Raw genomic sequence first — 20052 nt, forward strand, 5'->3', positions numbered from 1 at the left:
ATTTATTTGTGTAGGAACATTAATAGTGTAGGAAAATGGGATTAGTGAATGGAGAATGACATGCATGAAAGGAGCAACAGACCAGACTTGAACTCAGGCTGCTTGCTTGGTGGACTACAGCTTACATGGTGCATAACCTAACCACCAAGCAAATACTGAAATTTATAACTAATATTCCCTCTTGAATCGTAGTTAATTTATCAACCTTTACATGATTATAATATTATTAAACAATGCAGTTTCACATCTCATATTTTTTTCATATCATGCAGGCTTGATCCCTATCATATCAAAAGTGTGTTTTCCATTATTTGGTAATTACCACAACACACACAAGCTGCCTTCCTGTTTACATTACTGAGTGGGGAAATGACAAATCATGTCAACTGTCCTCTGTTTTTGTAAGTCAGTGTCCATTAATGCAAGCAGCTGTTGAAAATAATTTAAGTTGAAAAAAAACTTAAGCGTATGATGACACTTCATCTGGACTTCTAAGCACATAAATAATTGGAACCTACAATCTTGAATAAGGACAGTCATGCCACTGATCAGTTTATTATATCAAATATCTAATCAACCAATCCCATGACAGCATTTAGGCCTGTCGACATGCAAAACAGTCAGCCAAAGTTCAAAATAAGGATCAGAGTGGCGAGGAAAGGTGATTCAGCTGACTTTGAATGTGGTCTGGTTGTTAGTGATCAGGCAGGCTGGTCTGAGTATTTCACAGACCAGCTTAAAGACAGCCATCTTTAAGGTTTACAGAGAAAGGTCCAAGAGGAGAAACTATCCAGTGAGCTTCAGCTCTCTGTTGAAGAGAGTCAGAAATCTTTTTTGAGCTTATAAACAGGCAACAGTAACTCAAATGATGCTTGTTACAGCTGAAATATGCAGGAGGGCATTTCTGAATGTACAGCATGTCTAACCTTGAAGCAGCAGGGCTTAAGCAGCAGAAGACCACATTGAATGCCACGCTTGTCATCAAAGAACAGGAAACTGAGGCTACAATGCATACAGGCTCGCTAAAAGTGAAGACAGACGATTGGAAAAATGTTCCCTGGTCTGAAGAGTCTCAATTTGTGATGTGATTTTGAATGGTAGGGTTAGAATTTGACGTAAAGAACTTAAGTGTTTCCAGGTCACCAGCAAACATGCCACAATCAAAGTCACTTAAATCACCTTTCTTTCCCATTCTTATGCTTAGCTTGGACTTCAGCAGATCATCTCGACCATGTCTACATGCCTAAATGCATTGGTTGCTACCATTTGATTGGCTACTCTGATATTTGCATTAATGGGCAGTGGAACAGGTGCACCCAGTGGTGTTAGTGATGAGTGTAAATCACACATAAAAACAGTTGCATGCACACACATGCATCTTTCCCTCTGTCACCTAAACTCAAAGTTCTGATTTCAAGTTTACTACCTACATTAACTGTTAAAAATTAATAGGAGAAAGCTGTTTTGCCCTTAAGTTGATAAACACGAGAGCTCTGACTTCCGTCAGTCAGCCAAACTTAAGGTAGAAAAGAACTTCTAATGCCTGTGTACCTGCATACTTTAATGTTGTTGGTGACTCTACCTCTCATATCCATGTAACTTTAAAACCACATTTAATTGGTGTACATTAAAGAACAAATCCACCTCCACTAAAAGCCCAAATCTTTGGATTGTTGGGAGAACTGGGGGGAAACTTTGAAAATGTGTTTTTCCTGACACCAAGAAGATAAGACGAGGAGGAGGAAGGCAGTGCATCGCTACAGCTGTCCCCATCTTGTTTTGCGCTTCTCTTCGGATTCCTCCGTGCTCTTCCTTTTTTGTGGTTTTGTAAATGAGGTGTGTGTGAGAGTGGCATGAAGCTCTGTGAAGCCACTCTGTTGACATCAGCGAAAAGACGAAGAAGAAGAAAAAAAGAAACAAAAGACAAAGCGGCCTTAAAGAGCAAACCAGGCTCCGGCAGTGGCGGCAGGAGCTACAGCAGGAGTGCAGGCTCAGCGCTGCAACAAAGAGGAGGGAGGCTGGATGAGAGAGAGAGATGGGAGGGGGTGGAGGGGTGCTGGCGATGAGCCTCCTCTGATGTGTCTTTGTGCTCTGTGCCACCCAGCGTCTCTCATCCACTCATGGAAACACACGCACAGACCTGACGCACACACAGAGGAGAAAAAAAGCGATCTAGAAATCGAGTGCGAAGAGAGAGAGAGCATCACTACAGACATGCAGACATTAATACATACAAATACACAAACATATGAAATAGGCAATTATCCTATTAACTTTAGATGACCTAGAAAAGTTGTTTTTACTCTTTATCCATTTCCCAGTGGAGGCTTGGTATGCCATGTGCAGGCAGAGAAGTTTGTCTGCAAATAGAAAAGTTAGTGTGCAGAAGTCTGTTATTCAGATATTTGGTGTTCTACATAAACTGTGCTTACCGTTGGTTTGGTTTGAACACTGAACAGTTAAAGATAGATGGATTTCTGTATGCCTTCGGCTGGACTGTCAGACTTTATACTTTCTAGCTTTGCGTTTAAATTAGGTCTGTCAAACAATACAAGGTTTTAATCATGATAAAGGTCAGAATTTTGTAATTAATTGTGATTAATCTTCCCATCCATAATTTTGTTCTCATTATTGACACCCTGTTGTTGTACAGACCTGCTTTTATTTTGAAGGGAAACAAGGAATTTTAGGTAGATTTAAGATTATGACATGAACTTAACTGAAGAAAAAAGAACTTGTTATGGATTGAAAAGGAAATAAAGACAGTAAATGTTTGCTAACATAAGGGGCAGATGTCTTTTGACTTATCCACTGAGCTGCCTGTGAGTTTTTTTAAAACTGAATGAGACATTAAGGAGCAGTGGTGGACTTCTTTTACATCATGTGGCTGCAGTGATATCTTACAGTAACTTAACAACTTGTGCTGAAAGAAACAATAGAAGCATGTGATAAATAAAATACAAATAAAAGTAGTAGACTTAGAATGGACCCTAATTAATCACAATTAATGCATTAATGCTGACAGCCCTTATTATAGTATATTATTTTAATGACACATGCTATTTGTCTTCTTTTTTGAGCTGCATAGTGTTAAGTGTAACTAATTGGTTAAGTGACAGCCTTGCATTGAAGATACTACAAAGAGAAATTTTACCGTAATTACTGTAGAATCAAAGCAAAAACATATGGACAGATATTTTTCTTTTTATGTCCAAAAACTCATTTGAGTTCAACAAGGGATTTTAACAAAGTCTGAATGACTCAGAAAAAAACACCAACTTTAAGTTATGCACTATTTTCTTGCTATTAAGTTTTGCCAACAACTGACCCATCCTCTTAAGAAGTTTTAGTAACACTTATCTGAAACCTCATCAAATATTTTTTTTAAATATTTACTCAATTTCTTTGGCTCTCATTTGCCCCAGACTTAAAGTCCTTGCTGTAACTACAAGCAAAGTTAGTTAGTTTAGATTTATTTTGAAAACCACCTTAGCTGTTTTTAAAGCAACAAAGTTACTTTCAATCACTGTGGTAGTGCATTAGCATGCTCTTGATTCATGTATGAGTTAATTGGCAAAGGCTTTTTTTCTTTTTTGTGTGTGTGGGGGGACACCTTTGAAGATATTTATTTTACTTTTTTTTGATTGACACCTTTGGGGAGATAAGAGACATTTATTATATATTATATAAAGGGTCTAACCCACTAACCCAGGGCGGATGTTGCAGGACTTTGCAACTGTACCCAGGGGCTAATATACTATAACATCTCTAAACTGATGAAGGCCTTGTCCCCAAACGTATAAGCCTTTGTTTATTATGATGTGAGGCAGAAAAGCTAGTGAACGGTTTATATTTGGTCCTCCATTACTTGGATATTGAGATGAGTTGCTGTTTTTGAAACCTTTTAAACAATACCGTAAAATACTAAGAGCCAAACTGGAATCCTAGGGAGTTTCATTTTTCATGTGAAATGTCTAGTAATGACTCAGTCATGAAAACAGTCATTATTTTTACAGTGATACGTCAGTCTTATCAGAGTTATTTTTTATTTGTTGATCACCATGATTTTTTCCTTTGTCTACAATATATTAAAAAAGAGAGAATATGAATCATTTTGCCGAACTGTTTCCTTTTATTCGCTCTTTTCCTTTTTGTTATTTCTGAAAAAAATCTCTTTCTGTTTCATGAACTTACAATACTTTGGATGTGATAAATATCACAACAACTTGTACAAGAGCAACAGTTTTTTAACATTCAACCTGTATAGACACACTGGGGGACAACCCTGAAGTACTGAGGGCTTGTTGTATTCTATTGAAGTCATAAATGGAAGCTGTACCTTTTTCTTGAACTGCCGTTGCACTGATTGTCTCTCCATCTCACTGTCAGGACGATGAGTGCTATGAGCAGACTGCAGACGTTCGCTCTCAGCTTCGCTTCTTCGAACAGCTGGAAAGAATGGAGAAGCAGAGGAAGGACGAGCAGGAGAGAGAGATCCTTTTGAAAGCCGCTAAAGTGAGTTATTGTCACCTCAACTATTGTATGTATGTGTGACTCATAGAGTGTTGGTATGTGACCATACAACAGTGTATTTTTGTGTATTGCGGTGTGTATGCATGTGCGTGTTGCTCTTGTGCAGCACCTGACAGATAAATTAAAGTGTGACACCAGTGGATGAAGCGACCTCCCTGTGTCCTCCCAGGCCCCTGGCCCCAGGGCTCCTCTGTCCTGGCTCTTTCTCCCCGGACACAGCGAGAAGTGGAGACCCTGTACGCGATGCAGCCACCTTACTCCATATAACACACAACCTGTGGACATCCCTCTATCATAAGCCCTGACAGAGCCGATGAAAGAGATCATCATTGTGAAAAAAGGTCAAAATTTTTCAGATCAGTCTTAAAAAAACAATAACTATTGATGACAAAAGATGATATGTAAGGTATACATTTATATCTATAAATAACTTTCAGTACAATGAAAAACTATAATTTGTTTTAGCACAAGAAATCAGGGATAAATGAACAGATTCATCATTTGCACAGGATTTTCCTACCTGATCTTTACAAAGTGACATCATATACATCATTCATAGCACTTGTATTAACAATGTTACAAAGTGCCTCAGAAAAATACAAAATAAAATAAGACAAAGCCAGACAAACACATAAAATGGGAAAATGACCAAAGGGCAAGAACAGAGAGGAAGTGGAGCCAGTAAAGAGGGTAAAATCAAATAAATAGATAGATATTTAACATTAATACATCAAAACATATGTCAAACCGTACAGAGTGGTTTCATAAAGAGAAAATTTAAGAAGAGATTTCAAAGATGCAGTACATTTTGTATGAGAAATTTAGTATTCGGGGAGTAAACTGGGTGTAGGGGCTTTTGTATACTGGTACATCAGAGGCGTGACCTTCCAAAGGCAGCGTTAGGCCTCAAAGTTGGCTAAATTGCTTAATCTAGATTGAAATTTGAATATTCAGTTTTAAATCCAGTTGAAGCCAATGTAGGGAATTGATTTTCCAGTAATGAGTCAAGATGCAGTTGTCAAGTTCATTACTATTATCAATCCAACATCTGTATTGACCCTGTAAATATGTTTTTAGAGAATATCAAGTGATACAAAAAAGTAAAAGTGGGATCATGGTCAATGGTTTTTCAAGGGAATTTGGAGATATCTTGGATTTGATGAAAAGAAAGTTAGTTGCAAGATTCCCTCAACAGCAAGAGTGTCATCAGCATTAAAGCTGAGTTAGAAGTTAGAAAAAAAGCAGTCACTTTAAGTATGTCAATCTCTCAAGTAAATTAAGAGATAAAGGTAATGCTTCAAAAACTGCCAGTTAGCAATTGCAGCTTAATTAAGGAGGAGAAGCAGAGCAGACTAGGCTAAGCTAGGCTAAGTAGCCGTAAAAGCAGAAAAGGACGCTAAGACAAAAATCAGCCAAACCATGAGAGTGCATTTTGTTAACTATACATACGGGTAAGCGCACAACAGCTAAAAAGCAGTTGTGATTAGAAGTTCAAAAAGTAAAAGATTGAACAGGAGCTTGTTCAACATCATGATGGACATTCAGAAAAACAGCAAACCTGACAAAGAAGAAATGATGCTATATGCTGACCGTATGTCAGCACATCAGTCATATGGTGGATGGGGATGCGAGGGGGAGAGATGAAACGAAAAATCAGCAATTTTTGGAGTTTTATACAAAATGTAGACATATTTATGAAGTTTTTATGGTTTCAGTTTCGAACAAGTACACCCATGAAGTCCCCTGAGAGATATTCATTCATTCATTCATTCATTCATTCAACCTTTATTTAATCTCGTGATGCCATTGAGAGCATGCTCTCATTTACAATGAAAAGAAGAGATATGAATGACAATTGGAGCAACAGGGAGGTTAGCAAGGTGAGACATCCAGACAGATCTCCAATTGTAGTAGTAAGATAAGAAATATTTTTGTGTTGAGGACTGAAATAACAATGACAATATTTATTCCTTTTGTTCAATATATATTTGTCGGGCCCTTTATGACTTTATTGTTAATGTGGATAAAGACGGACACAGTTATGAGAGAGATAGGGAGAGGCATGTGAGAAAGGCGTAACAGAGCGAACTTGAACCTGGCTGCCCACGTACATGGGGTGCGACCTAGTCACTAGGCTATCTGTGCCCCAACAATATCTACTGTGGTTGTACTAGAAAAAAGAGCAGGATTTCAAATGTAAAGCACACAACTTAGTGTCATCAGCATAAAGAGGCAATATTCCTGATAAGAGGCAGCAAATATTGAGAAAAACAAAGTGGCCAAGAAAGGAGCCTTGTTGGACACCACAACCCAACTAAGATGATGATCACGTATCCTTTATTTTAAAATTCATTTGACATTAAGGTTTATTGATAAAAGTGGAGGTATCTTTAACAGGAACTGAGTATGATTTATCTTAAACCTGAACAAAAAGGTAAAATTGAATTATCATTAATTAAATTTTAAAAATCTTTAGTTCACCTAAACTACTACACAATTTATATCAAAGTCAGTTACCAGACGTGGAAAATTTATAAACCTTTGCATAGTTAACATCATTCTAGCAGTAGCCAGCTGCTGTCACCTACATTACTGCCAAGGTAGTGAATCATTGTTAATTATTACATCTTTAGGGGTGTCAGTATGAAGTTTTTTTTACTGTTCATTGTTATTTATACCCTCAGCTGCCCATAGTAGTATGCAAGTGTAAAGCCTTTTTCATACATGTACATCTGAAAATTTTAGGACAGGCTACCTCTGAAATCTGAAGGCATGGTAAATAAAAAACCTGTAAGCTGAAAAGCGTATAAAGCAGTTTTACTTTGACAATGGAACTTGTCATTTAGCAGTTTGTTATACACACCAGTACCCCCTCCCACCCACCACTTCTAAATCTTCCTGAATATTTCTTGCTGTATTCTCACATCAGCTCACCCCGACTTCTCCTGGTCAGCCCTCTTTATGTAGAGACATTTGTTTATCCGTTAAAAGGTCTTCAAACTTGGAGAGATCACCACTGACCAGAAAAAGAGAGAGAGAATCTTTTTGCAAATGAAAATGCCTTGCGGTGCAACATTAGCAGAGCTAGGTTAATTTAATTAATTTTGAATGGAGCCAATGTCCCTCAGTAAAGATTCTCATTGCAGCACACCTCACTGTCTTAATTGCATTATTACGCTCCAGTCCTGCCATGCAGGATATTAGAAATTCTCCAGTAGATGAACACTGGCCACCGAACCTCCTGACCTGTCTGTTTTTTCTTTTAGGAGAGGCACGATAGCATTGCTCCTGGTCGTGAAAAAAGACATTGGATCAGCAGGAAGCTACACTGAGGAGTGTGTTGTTAAAAAAAATGTATAGGGACACTGTTATATCCTCTGTTAGTGCCCAGCTCTGCTCGGTTGAACAGCGTTATCTTTCTTTTTTACTACTCTGAACAGTTCTCCTCATTAACAGGATAAGTGAAGAACTTTTGCAAATTTTGCCAAGTTCTTGTTGGAAGGGTGCACCTCAGGGCTACGTGGATTTCACGGGCATCGTGGAGGATAGTTGGACTTCACCTCAGAGCCATGTCTGTGGCTTTTTGCCCTTGTTGCCATGGCGTTTCAGTTGCAGAAAGTTTGGAAAGCAAATCTTTGCCTAATAGTGGTATGATATTTTATATTTAAACAACACACTGTCTGAAAACATACTTTTCTTTCTGTGACAAGAATCTTTCCATCATTTAAACATGTTCGCTATATCCTCTGCTGTATTGTTAATTGGACATTTATCTCATTCCTGCTGCTGATAAAGCTGTCTTTAAAATAAAACAGGAAAAAGTCGACTCAAACGCTATGAGATTATTGATAAATTAGTGTTTAAGATTGAAGCCAGCAGTGGTCCTGCTTCTATTCTCTTTTATTTTGGTTGTTTTTTTGTCATCAGAGCTAAGAGTCTATTTTTGTCCTACTCCCAAAGATATCTCTCAAATCCTAAATGAAATGTTTGGCATTTGTTCCCACTAATTTACATTCTCCATTTTTAGATGGCTCATTAAACAGAGAGAAAACTCCCATAAATATATATTTTTACATTAGTGCTGTCAGTTTTAATTAATTATGTTGCAATTATAGACCTTAGTCCATAATTACTGCATTGATTTAAAATGAAAAAACTCAGAGACAGCTCGGTGGACAAGTCAAAGGTTATTTGCACCTTGTGATATCCAATACAACAACACAACAGGACAGTTTGAGTTTGATTCCCAGCTCCTACAGTCACATGTCAATGTGTTCTTTGAACACAATTAACCCCATTTTGCTCCAACTGCTGCGTCGGTGTGAATCTGTGGATGCATACAATTGGGATTAGTTGATACCGATGGCCTCTCTCTGACATCAGTGTGTGAATATGGAGCGAAGGAGTATGAATTAGAAGGTATGGCCTGTGGTGTCAAAGTGCTTTGAGTTGTCAGATGACTAGAAAGGCGCTATACAATCTCAAGTCCATTTTCCTTTTCCTTTTCCATCCATAACAGGTTCCTTTTTCCGTAGTTAAGTTCATGTCATTAACCTTAATCTACTCTAGTTCTTTATTTTCTTTCAAAATAAAAGCAGATTTGTATCCAAGTAGGTTTATCAGACTGAATTTAAGATGGTACAAAAATCCAAAATGAAACAAAAATACTTTTAAATGCACCAGACTTAAAAAAGGGAGATTAATAATCATTAGCTTCAGAAATTCTCAGATTAATGTTGATTAAAAATTAAAAGTGTTTGACAGCCATACTTTACATATATTATTACTCACATGTTAATAAAAAGATGTCTTATAACTTTGATATTTAATATTTACAATTTAAAAATGATATTCACTTGCAGCATTTTATCAGCACAAGTGAAAAATAAATGTAACAGTGATCAGGAGAGCTGATAAAATAAAACTAACCTAACCTTGCATAGCTGATGGATTGGCCAGATTTCATGTCTGTCATTAGACGGTTCTATCCAGCAAGGCTTCAAGCTAGATGCATGTTCCTGGTGAGTGAATGACTGGACCAGTCAGTGTCGTATATGGAGAAAGAGGCAGTATCCACCGGTGTAGTTTTGTTGTTCTGCAAGCAGGTAAACAGTGGTGACCTGTGAAGAGATTAGCTTCGATGTACACTATATGGAAAGAAAATTATCAGGCTGCCTGACCATTACACCAACAGGGACTGCAATGATACTGTATTCAGATGCATGTACTTTAATATGAAGTCCCCCCCCCCCAGCTTGGGTTGTGTAGTTTTTCCCCAATGTAACATAAGTTTTTGTTTTTTTTTTTGTTTTTTTTTTTGTTTTTTGATTGACCTGTAATGAATGATATTTTCTGGAAGGCTCTGCCCTTCCCAAACATCATCCGTAGGATGCCATACAACATTAAACAGTGTCTCTGGCATGAAAGGTGAAACTAAACCCACTGTGGATTTAATGTTTTAAGAATATATGTGGAGTGTTCATCCTGAAATCTAGCGTACTCTTTTCACATAGGACAACTGAAAGAACAAAAACAGTACTCTGTGGGTAGGTTAGTAGGTTAGTAATAGAAGAAACTAGTCCAGTTTAAAAAAATTCAAATGCACTGATATAAAATAACTCAGATTGCTTGTTTATTGGGGGATGATGTAGTAGAATACAGAGAACAAATTTTTGAGTATATTTTACTCCACTTTCCCAAACACAAGCAGCAAGGCTTCTCAGTGTCTGCTACTCGCTCCTCTTTGCCTCCTTTCCCCTCTGTTCTCGCCTGTAAGTGGGAAAACCAGGGCAACTGACAGAGGAGATGTAAAGCATGCCAGTGGCACCGCTGCCCTTTGTAAACAGTCCATCTGTACCAACCCCTTCCTCTCCTCTGCCCCGCTGCCACCCGCCTCCCTCACAGCCTGCCTCTCGCTTGAGCGCCTGCTAATTTGACCTCTTGAACAAGAAACCCACTAAAATAATCCCCTCCATCCCCGCGTCTTGTCTCTTCTTCCTTTACAAGCCTTCCCCTCCTTCTCCTGTTCTCTGTCCATTTAAAACGTGATGCAAGTCTGGAGGGATGCTCCGGCCAACTGGAGGGCAAACACATTAGTCTTAGCTGAGATACCGACCAGTACGTGAACTGCTTGATATATTTAAAGCCAATTAGAAGGAAGGCTAGGAAGAGCAGATCTTCTACCATAAGACAAGGAGAGAAAAGAAGAGGCAGAGAAGTAATGATTTAAGGTGATTGATCCTAGATTAAAAGAAGATAAAACCAACATAGATATCAATACTCTATAATGTATCGGGTTTATGTCTTATTTCTGTCAAGGCACATTTCATTTTTTCTCTCTTTGTAGATGTCAGTATGTGCCTGGATTTGGTAGTGGAAAGGGTTCTGGTTTCTGTTTCCTGTCCAGATTGTCTCATTCAGTACTGTTTTAGTAGGCTTTGATTATACACAGGTAAACAGTTCTTATGGAAAAGGAGCAGAATAAATCCACAGTAAAGCAGTCCCAGAACCCATCAGCTGTCATATAAAGACTATTTAGCTTTAATAATTGTCTTTAAAAAGCAAACAACTGCTCTTGGATGTTGTCTTAACTCCATCTCCATATTGCTTCTAAAGTTGCTAGTTGGACCATAAACAATGACAACACATTCACAGAGACATCGCAGCTGGAAGTCTGTCAGTGCTTGCTGTTGGCAACACCAGTAGTCCTTAAAGGTTGTCCATCCTACCCATAAAATAAATCCCTGTCAGATGTTGGTTCTGAGTTTCCAGAGGTTTAACAAGATTCATGTTTGGCAGCTTTTTAAAAGTCAGTCTTTGTCATCACCTTGAGATAAATTTTCATTAAGTTTTAGCCAGATTTTAGTAGTTTTAACTCTTAAAGGTTTTAGGCTAGTTTTAGTCAACAAGGGCTCACATACAGTCATGTGCATTATTTTTAGGCATGTAGGGCGCTAAGGTCTCGACACGGGGTTGATATGCCACAACTCTGGGCTGGAGAGGAGCGGGGCATTGTTGGCTGCCAAGGTCAAGCTCAGTGGCATCTCTTTTGTTTGGGCTTCTTCACATTTGGTGATATGCCCAGAGACCACTGGCAGTTCTCGGGCCCTCGGGACATCCACTGCATGACCAAGGGCTCATTTTGACCCTACTACCCATCTGAACGGTACTCTAGGCTGTGTTTATTCGGCACATCCACCCCTTACAACGTCCTAGAAGTGTGGACTTTGTTATGTTTTCAACAGAATATTTCCCCATGCCTCTGGTAATATGCTGAGACATCCAGAGCACAGCCACGGTTGTGTCAGTCCTGCTTCAGGCTGCTCACTCGCCACATCTATGCCTGACTGCAACCTCAATTTTTGTCCAAACATGCCTAGTAGTTCTGCACAGTACTGTATTTTTAGTGCATTTTCAGTCACTAAGAGTATTGGCATTTTATCCTCTTCTTTTAGCCAAAATATTATTTACATATCAATATAAAATACAATATAAATAGAAAATTATATTTATTTCCAGTCTGTTTAGTATGGAGTGGATCCTCCTTGGCCTGCCAAGGTAGACACAGCTTCACTTAGGTCACTGGTGGTGCCACTCTCGTCAACAACTAGTTGCAATAGGAAATTCACAATTCTTGGAGGTTGACAAAGCTTTCACCACTCTGCATTTTACTGCTCTTCCCTCTATTCTTGCCATTTAACTTAAGCACGGATTATTATTATCAGTATTTCTATGGCGAGAACCTCACATCTTTATAATCAATAACCACTCTGATTTTACTTCACCTGATAATTCTTCCCCCTATAATTGTAACTGCATTATTGAATTTGATAGGTAACTAGATACGCTATTAGTTACTGCAAATACTAGCGAAGTGACACTAACAGTTCACTAAGTAATACATTACTCCTAGCCCTGGTCAGATTATAGCCAGACCAGAAATAACAGCACTCAGAGCACCATAATCTGCCCCTATCGCCCGCAGTGGTCAGCCGTACATGTGCATTTGGCTGTGTGGTGAAGGATTCCCAGGGACAAGCACATTTACCCAGATCTTCGCTGCTGATTAAAATAGCAGTGCTACACACACACACAGTGAAGGATAGCCACACTGGCTCATAGTGACACACACACAACGACTGCCACTGATACTTACCACATCCTTTGCCCTGTGTGTGTGCTGGCTCGTGCAGAATTTTTAATAACCTCTTTTGATTAGAATCCCCCTCCAGCGGCTTATTTAGGGCTGGATTTGGAGCGGGTTTAAAGGCCACCGCCCCCCGGGGGGCGCTCCATTGCACTTCTCTGAATTCAAATACGATGTCCTTGACACCTCTGTATCCTGTTCCCATTTTGCACTATTTTTGCTGCTGCAGCAACAGATGAGTAGTGAGGAGGAGGGGGAGGGGGGGCTCCTTAAACCAGCTGTTAACCTGTGTTTTTTCCCCCCTTTACTCCACAGAGTCGCTCCAGGCAAGAGGACCCAGAGCAAGCTCGACTGAAACAGAAAGCTAAGGAGGTAAGCTGCTGCGAAGATCATTACCCTTGACATTTTCCCGACTCCAGCGTATTAATTTTTCATGCCTCACTACATATGTAATGCCATTTAAAGTCAGACTTAAAAAAGTTTTAGGAATTATTCACACCAATTGATGCCAAAGTATGGAAAATGATTTTTTAAGCACTAAAGACACCTTCTTCCTCCTTCACCCTCGCCCTGTTCTTGAGCCTCTTTTTAAAGTATTAGCCTTTAAAGTTTTTTTCTTCTGTCATTTCCAAATCTGATCCCTTTTATTTATTTTTGTTGACTTTATTTTGCTATAAAACAGATGTAGTAGCATTTTTTCAGCTTCATTGCAGCTTAATGGTTTAAAAAAGATGCATATTTATTTATAAATCACTTTTTGCAAAAGTGCCAAATTGCTGTGTTGAAACTTTATTTTAGTAAGAACATTAAACAGAAAAGCAGTTGAATAGTGAATGAGATGATCCACTTTTTACTCTATATCAACTTTAACAGTTACAAAGGACTTGTTTCATTCTTTAAGCAATAATCCAATGCTTGTAATGGTACAAATGGGGAAAGGTTTCACTGATGTAGTTCACTTGTGTTGGCAGTACATAGCTTCTTCTTCTTCCTACTATGTGCAAAAATTCCCAGTGGACCCCAGAAAGTAGACCAGTGTTCTTTTAGGGGTTGGTTAATGTTGTTTACGCAAACAAAATTGTTCTGTCACAGTGGAAGTTTGCGTTTGTGTTTCTTCTTTGTTTACTCCAGAATAACTTCACTGGGTGCTTTCAGTTTTTGGCTCGCTAACAAGGATCAAGAGGACTGTGTGGAGCTTTCAGAGACTTGTCTGAGTAGGCAGGAGGATAAAACAAGCTGCATTCACCTGTTGTTGTTGTTGAAGTAGAATTTTAAGAGCAGACGTGGTTTCTTCTAAGTGTCTTACTTAAAAAAAGCCCTGTATTCACCTAGGTAAAGTTTGATAAGCATGTATGCATTTCTTTCCTGATGCTCTAATTTTTTTTCGTACACCGTTTTCCAAAAACAGATCCACAGTCAAAACAGTGTCTTTAAATTTTGGACTTTAAGGGGAAACTGCTTAAGGATGTGTCAGTGTTGTTGTTTGGCCAATGTATTTAATTTTTAGGATTTTCTCAGCCAGTCTGTGCAGTTGAACTTATGACCTTCATGTGACAAGTGGACTTCTCTTTCCTCTGGCGACTGGCAGCGCTGTGTCTCTTCTCTTCTCCTCTCCTGGACATTTTCTTTCTAGCAACATTGAGCCCTGCTGCAGTTATGAACATTCACACTAGATCTCAGCCTACCCATAAGCCCCACATATGCAAATGAAGCAGCGTAATAGGCAGCGCGATAGGTTTGCCCCAGGGGCCATGTGATCAAAGTGGATCTCCTCCCTGTTAAGTGGCAGTCCGCTCGTCATCTGGATACGGCCAGATTAGTGCCTCGTGAGGAGGCGCCGCATACACGTATGCACATATTCATTTTCAACTGGAATTTTAAGAAGGTGCTTTGGAAATTGTTACTTTATGTAATGCTTTCTCCCACTGGATAGAGACTTACAAGACTCCCAGCTGCCCCCCTTCACCTACGCACACACTCAGTACCCCCCTTCCACCCTCCCTCACCTCTTTCTTGTTTTTGCTTAATGGCCGTCGTTTCTCAGCCCCCGTACCTCTTCGGTTTTCATCACCTGAGCTGGCTGTTTGTGTCACTGCAGAGTCTGTCGGCAGCTCTCACATCTGTGCAAATTTCATCAGGATAATGAGCCCAACATACTCTTCCAGGCAACGGGCAGAGGAGCCAGCCTCTTTTAAAGCCCCTCTTGCTGATCAGAAGTGCACAAACACACACAAACAAGCACAACCACCAAACCATAATCATTTTTGGAGGGATGGAATAACAGCTTGTTATACAGTTAAGCAAGTATCTGTGTATAAATTGAGCTGGTGCGTGATTTATTTTTAGAAAGGCAAGTACCGTTTAAATCAGACCTGAGTCCCATGACCTTTAATTAATCAGCCACCAGTGAAACGATGGAAAGAATAGTTGTGGTCAGCTTCATTTAAAAGTTGACATCAACTAAGACAGTCTTTGATGGCTTTACACCATGCATCTTTATCTCCACTCTTGGCTATATGACGTAGTAGAAAAACTATGTGTAAAATAAATCAAAATAGGAGCTCAATGAATTCCAGCATGGTACTGTGATAGGATGCCACCTGTGCAACCAAGTCCAGCAAGTACAGTTGACTGTGAAATTTCCTTGCTCCTAAATATTTCACAGTCAACTGTCAGTGGTATTATAACAAAGCAACTCAGCAACGAAGTGGTAGGCCATGTAAAATGACGGAGTGGGGTCGGCGGATGCTGAGGCGCATAGTGAGCAGAGGTGGCCAACTTTCTGCAGAGTCAATCACTACAGACCTCCAAACTTCATGTAGCCTTCAGATTAGCTCAAGAACAGTGTGTAGAGAGCTTCATGGAATGGGTTTCCATGGCCAAGCAGCTGCATCCAAGCCATACATCACCAAGTGCAATGCAAAGCGTCAGATGCAGTGGTGTAAAGCACGCCACCACTGGACTCTAGAGCAGTGGAGACACATTCTCTGGAGTGACGGATCGCACTTCTCCATCTGCCAATCTGATGGATGAGTCTGGGTTTGGCAGTTGCCAGGAGAACGGTACTTGTCTGACTGCATTGTGCCAAGTGTAAAGGAGGGGGGATTATGGTGTGGGGTTGTTTTTCAGGAGCTGGGCTTGGTCCCTTAGTTCCAGTGAAAGGAACTCTGAATGCTTCAGCAGACCAAGAGATTTTGGACAATTCTATGCTTTCCCAACTTTGTGGGAACAGTTTAGGGATGGCCCCTTCCTGTTCAAACATGACTGTGCACCAGTGCACAAAGCAAGGTCCATAAGACATGGATGAGAGAGTTTGGTGTAGATGAGCTTGACTGACCTGCACAGAGTCTTGACCTCAACCTGACAGAACACTTTTGGGATGAATTAGAGCGGAGACTTAGAGCCAGGCCTTCTCATCTAACATCAGAGTGTGACCTCACAAATGTGTTTCTGGAAGAATGGTCAAAGATTCCTATAAACACACTCCCAAACCTTGTGGAAAGCCTTTCCAAAAGAGTTGAAGAATGGGATGTCATTTAAGTTCACATGTGAGTCAAGGCAGGTGAGCAAATACTTTTAGCAATATAGTGTAGCTCACAACCTGCCATAGGTAGTAATAGAGGCTAACTGGAGGGGGAGCAATGCTTCAAGTTGGCTGTGATTTCCACAATGGTAAGACACAGGATCACAAAGCTCATTGGTATGTTAATTCATTGATAGGACTCTTTAATCACTGATCTTCAGGTAACAAATGACTCACTTTACCTCCTAGCTATAGCTCACCCACTGATCTTCTGTGACAACCTATTGGTGAAACTCTGAGCCTGTATGTGTATCATTTTTAGATTTAACCATGTTGGTTTGACTTATTCCATTTGTTTCTTTAGTGGTACTATCAGACCAAATGTTCACTGTTGAACATCAGGAAATGTCAGATTTTTAGAGGCAGATTTCTGTGACATTCAGTGAGCTCATTCAGGCTCAACCAGCAGTTTGAAACTTTCTATTGTGAACAATCAATGAGCGTTCTGTTAGTGTTACCTCTGAATGTCATCTCACAAAGTTATGATAGAAATATTGGTTTAAAGAGGAGACAAAAATGATGAGATCCTTGGTTTTTACTTGCATGGGCTGAAAATGGGACTAAGAATTCACTCCAGTGCAATTTGAGAAGCAAATTTCCATAATTAACACATCATTTTCCCCACAATTGAAAATATATCTGTATTAGTACTAGAAACCTAACTCCAACCCCTGTCACCTAAAGGGCAGGCTGTTCAGGTACACACAAGCAGAGGTTTTTGTTTGACAGAGAGAGGCAGAGTGGTCTAGCACCTCTGTTTCCTCCATTCTCTACCATTTGGCCAAAAGGTCAGATGGGCTATTTCAGAAATGCCCCCAGTGAAAATCAATGGGCAAATCGTGGAGCTCAGTTCCTGTTTGTTATTGTTGTTGGTGGATAGTCTGTGTGTTCAGTCTGTTTCATCACGAAGGCAGGAGGCCGGGCGATGCCTCGTCACCGAGAGTGAGAGAATGAGAGAGAGAGAGACAGGGGGCAAAGACAAAGAGACAGAGAGAAAAGGAGACTTGGGTTGGAGAAAAAAAAAGGGAAGGCAGAGAGAGATAGAGAGGGAGTTAAGGCCAGTAGAGATACATCACGATGTCAGACACACAGACACGCTGCAGCCACAGATTCATCATCGCAACCGCGTCTGCAGGCACAACTGGACACAGGAAACGAGTGAACTGGAGAAGAGGAGTGGAGCAGGGACAGGAGAGGGGAGACAAGGGAAGAGGGGGAAGACAAATGTGGTACTACAGCTGGACAAAAGCTGGCCACAAGCACAGCTGCTAAAGCAAACCATGTCAGCCAGAAACACTCATACTCTCTCTGTAACGCTAATAAATATGAATTATTAAGGACCCAAAACGTATTTATTGTTTTTTCCAGTCTTAGACACTACCATGCAGTTGTAGCTCCACCTTAAACTCAAATTATTTCAGAAAAGTTGTCTACTTTGCTATTGTCCAGTAGGACTCTCATTTTTTGTGTGAATAATTTGTCTGAAATAATTTTTCTTTAGGCATTTAGAGATGTTTTTTCCCATTTTGATGCACCATCGTTTCATGTAATGTCTTGAACCGCGACTTAATTAATTCCACCCTAGCTAAACTTTGAACCTTGCGTAGCTCCAATTAAAAGCCTGCACTTATCCTCTTCGACTGTTCGAACATATATGTTAGAGTCTTTTGGAGAAATTAGACCAATATTCAGGTGACATTTGCACAACCTTGTTCAGTTTTAGCATATTTTGCCTCTTTGCTCACTTAATGATGACTTATTTGCATCAAGGTTTTGCATGTTATTTAACTTACAACCTCTTCGCTCAGATGGTATGCACCAGTCTTTAATGCACACACACATGTTCCCTGATTGGCCTGGCATCCTCCACAAATGGCCAGGTCACGTAGAGGCTGGAATCCGCCCACACCGAGAGCTGCATCAGCCGGTGCCTCGCACTTCTCCAGAGAGGAGAGGCTCCTCGGTGTCAGAGGACAACGGAGCAGCCCCTTAGTTTTTTATTAGGCCAGTTATATCTGTGAGTTCAGAGGCTCTCATCCTCTGGCCCTCCACAAAACTGCTCTGCTCAAAGAGGCGCTCTCCCCCATTAGGCAGGCCTGAGGGCAAAAGCCTGCTACCCTCCTCCACGTTCGCTGCCTTTTCTGTGCTGACTTTGAAAGAGAATTCCTGCTGTTCTGTGCGTCCCAGTTCATAGTTGTTATATTCTTGTCTTCTGGCCTTGCAGATACACAATACCTTCAAATGAGTAGAGCAACAGTATTCGTGGTCAGTCTGTGTGATTGTGAGGGGAATAACCCTATTTTTATGTTTTTTCCCATATTTAGAGATTTTTTTTAACCCTCTTCTTTTTAATGAATTAGGTTTTGAATATATTTAGCAGATACTAACTTATTTAAAGCAATTTCAACAGGACTTCTTTGCTGTTTTAAAGATTGAACAGGGGTTGATAGAGATAATTTAATCATCACATAATGAAGCTCTGTTATCTATGTCCTATAGAAGTGCAGGCTACTAAATAGTACACTAACCTTATTTTTATTTGTTGCTTTGTTGTCGGTACTCTCAACTTGAGTTTTTTTTTCTTCACCTCAAGACATATTACAAGGAAAAAAAAGAAGCAGGCTTTAAAAGTACCTTTGGTGTTCCTGTGTGTTTTCGAATATTACAAAGTGCTGTAATGAGAAGGAAAACAACAAAAAAAGGAGATTTTTTTTTTTTTTTTTTGCCTCAGAGGGAGATAGCGACTCGTCTCCTCGCTGTACAAGCCTGTAGGTTCACTTTTCTCTTTGTGCGCCAGAGCACTCCTTGGGACTCGAGCGACAGGGGAATTGGGCATGCTGAGCTACGCTGGTGGCGAGGTGCCAGCCTCCTTTGCCTGGGATATAAGTGAGAGGGAGGCAGGAGGCAGGACACGTTTCAATTAGGCAACAAACACCTCGCACAGAAGACGGGAGAGGAGAAAAACACCCTCACCTTCACCAGCTAACTTCTCCCTTCTGACCTCTCCCAAAAACACACTCTCCCGATCCGCTCCGCCCCACCTTTTCTCTTCGTCTCCATTGAAAATCTAAGGTGTCATTTTTGTCCAATTCATAAGGGAAGGACAGTACCAGGGGTCTTTGTGAGGTGATGCTAAGTGTGCCAGCTCGGCCTGCATGTTTCCATTAGATTGTCATGTTGGCTAATTAGAGAGCGGCAGCATGATTCACCTTGTTAATTAGGAGGACTTGCACACCATGTGCCCAGGGGCGGTGTGGGGAAGAGGAGCCCAGCCTCAGAGCCTGCTAGTCGCCTGCTGCCTATGAAGATTCCCCTTCTCATCTACCTTCCTTTCACTCCTTTTTTTTGATTTGGAAATGAATAAATCATTGAGATCGTCCTCTCTCGGAGTGTGAATATCTGAGTTCTCATCTTTTCCTGGATGCAAATTAGGCGTGATCAATAGAAGGTGACGAGCGGCGAATCTAAATGTTAAAAAAAAAAGAAAGACAGGGGCTAGAAGACTGCTAGACGAGGCACACCGGCATAGAATGAGACAAAGCGATAGAACATTTAAAGCAGGAAATTTTCCCTTAGATAAGCAGTATTTTTAATGATCACTCCTCTCCTCCTGACGCTCCGGTGAAACCCTGTTAGAATCTGCTCAACACTGATTTCTGACTCCTTTTTAAACACTATTCCTTTGCAAAATGTGCCGTGCAAATGTTATTATTTATAAAAATAATACATAATCCAAAGTGAAGGCATGAAGTCTGTGAGACACATTCAGTTTCTCCACATATTTCCCACA

The 20052-nt window shown here is 40.2% G+C and overlaps 1 protein-coding gene across 5 annotated transcripts in view; it reads left to right on the forward strand.

Annotated features, from left to right (window-relative positions):
• si:dkey-219c3.2 (transcription initiation factor TFIID subunit 4) overlaps nt 1-20052 on the forward strand; it is a 152407-nt gene that overhangs the window by 78494 nt on the left and 53861 nt on the right. For 4 of the 5 annotated variants that reach the window (XM_041793668.1, XM_041793686.1, XM_041793659.1 and 1 more), the window contains 2 exons: nt 4390-4515; nt 12995-13051. In XM_041793668.1, coding sequence (XP_041649602.1) covers nt 4390-4515; nt 12995-13051 — 183 coding nt within the window. Of the gene's footprint in view, nt 1-4389; nt 4516-4702; nt 4875-7799; nt 7891-12994; nt 13052-20052 lie in introns of those variants that run through there. The other variant, XM_041793694.1, reaches the window with a different exon arrangement.

The sequence above is a fragment of the Cheilinus undulatus genome, linkage group 1 (assembly GCF_018320785.1).
Source record: "Cheilinus undulatus linkage group 1, ASM1832078v1, whole genome shotgun sequence".
In the NCBI taxonomy this organism is placed as follows: Eukaryota; Metazoa; Chordata; class Actinopteri; order Labriformes; family Labridae; genus Cheilinus; species Cheilinus undulatus.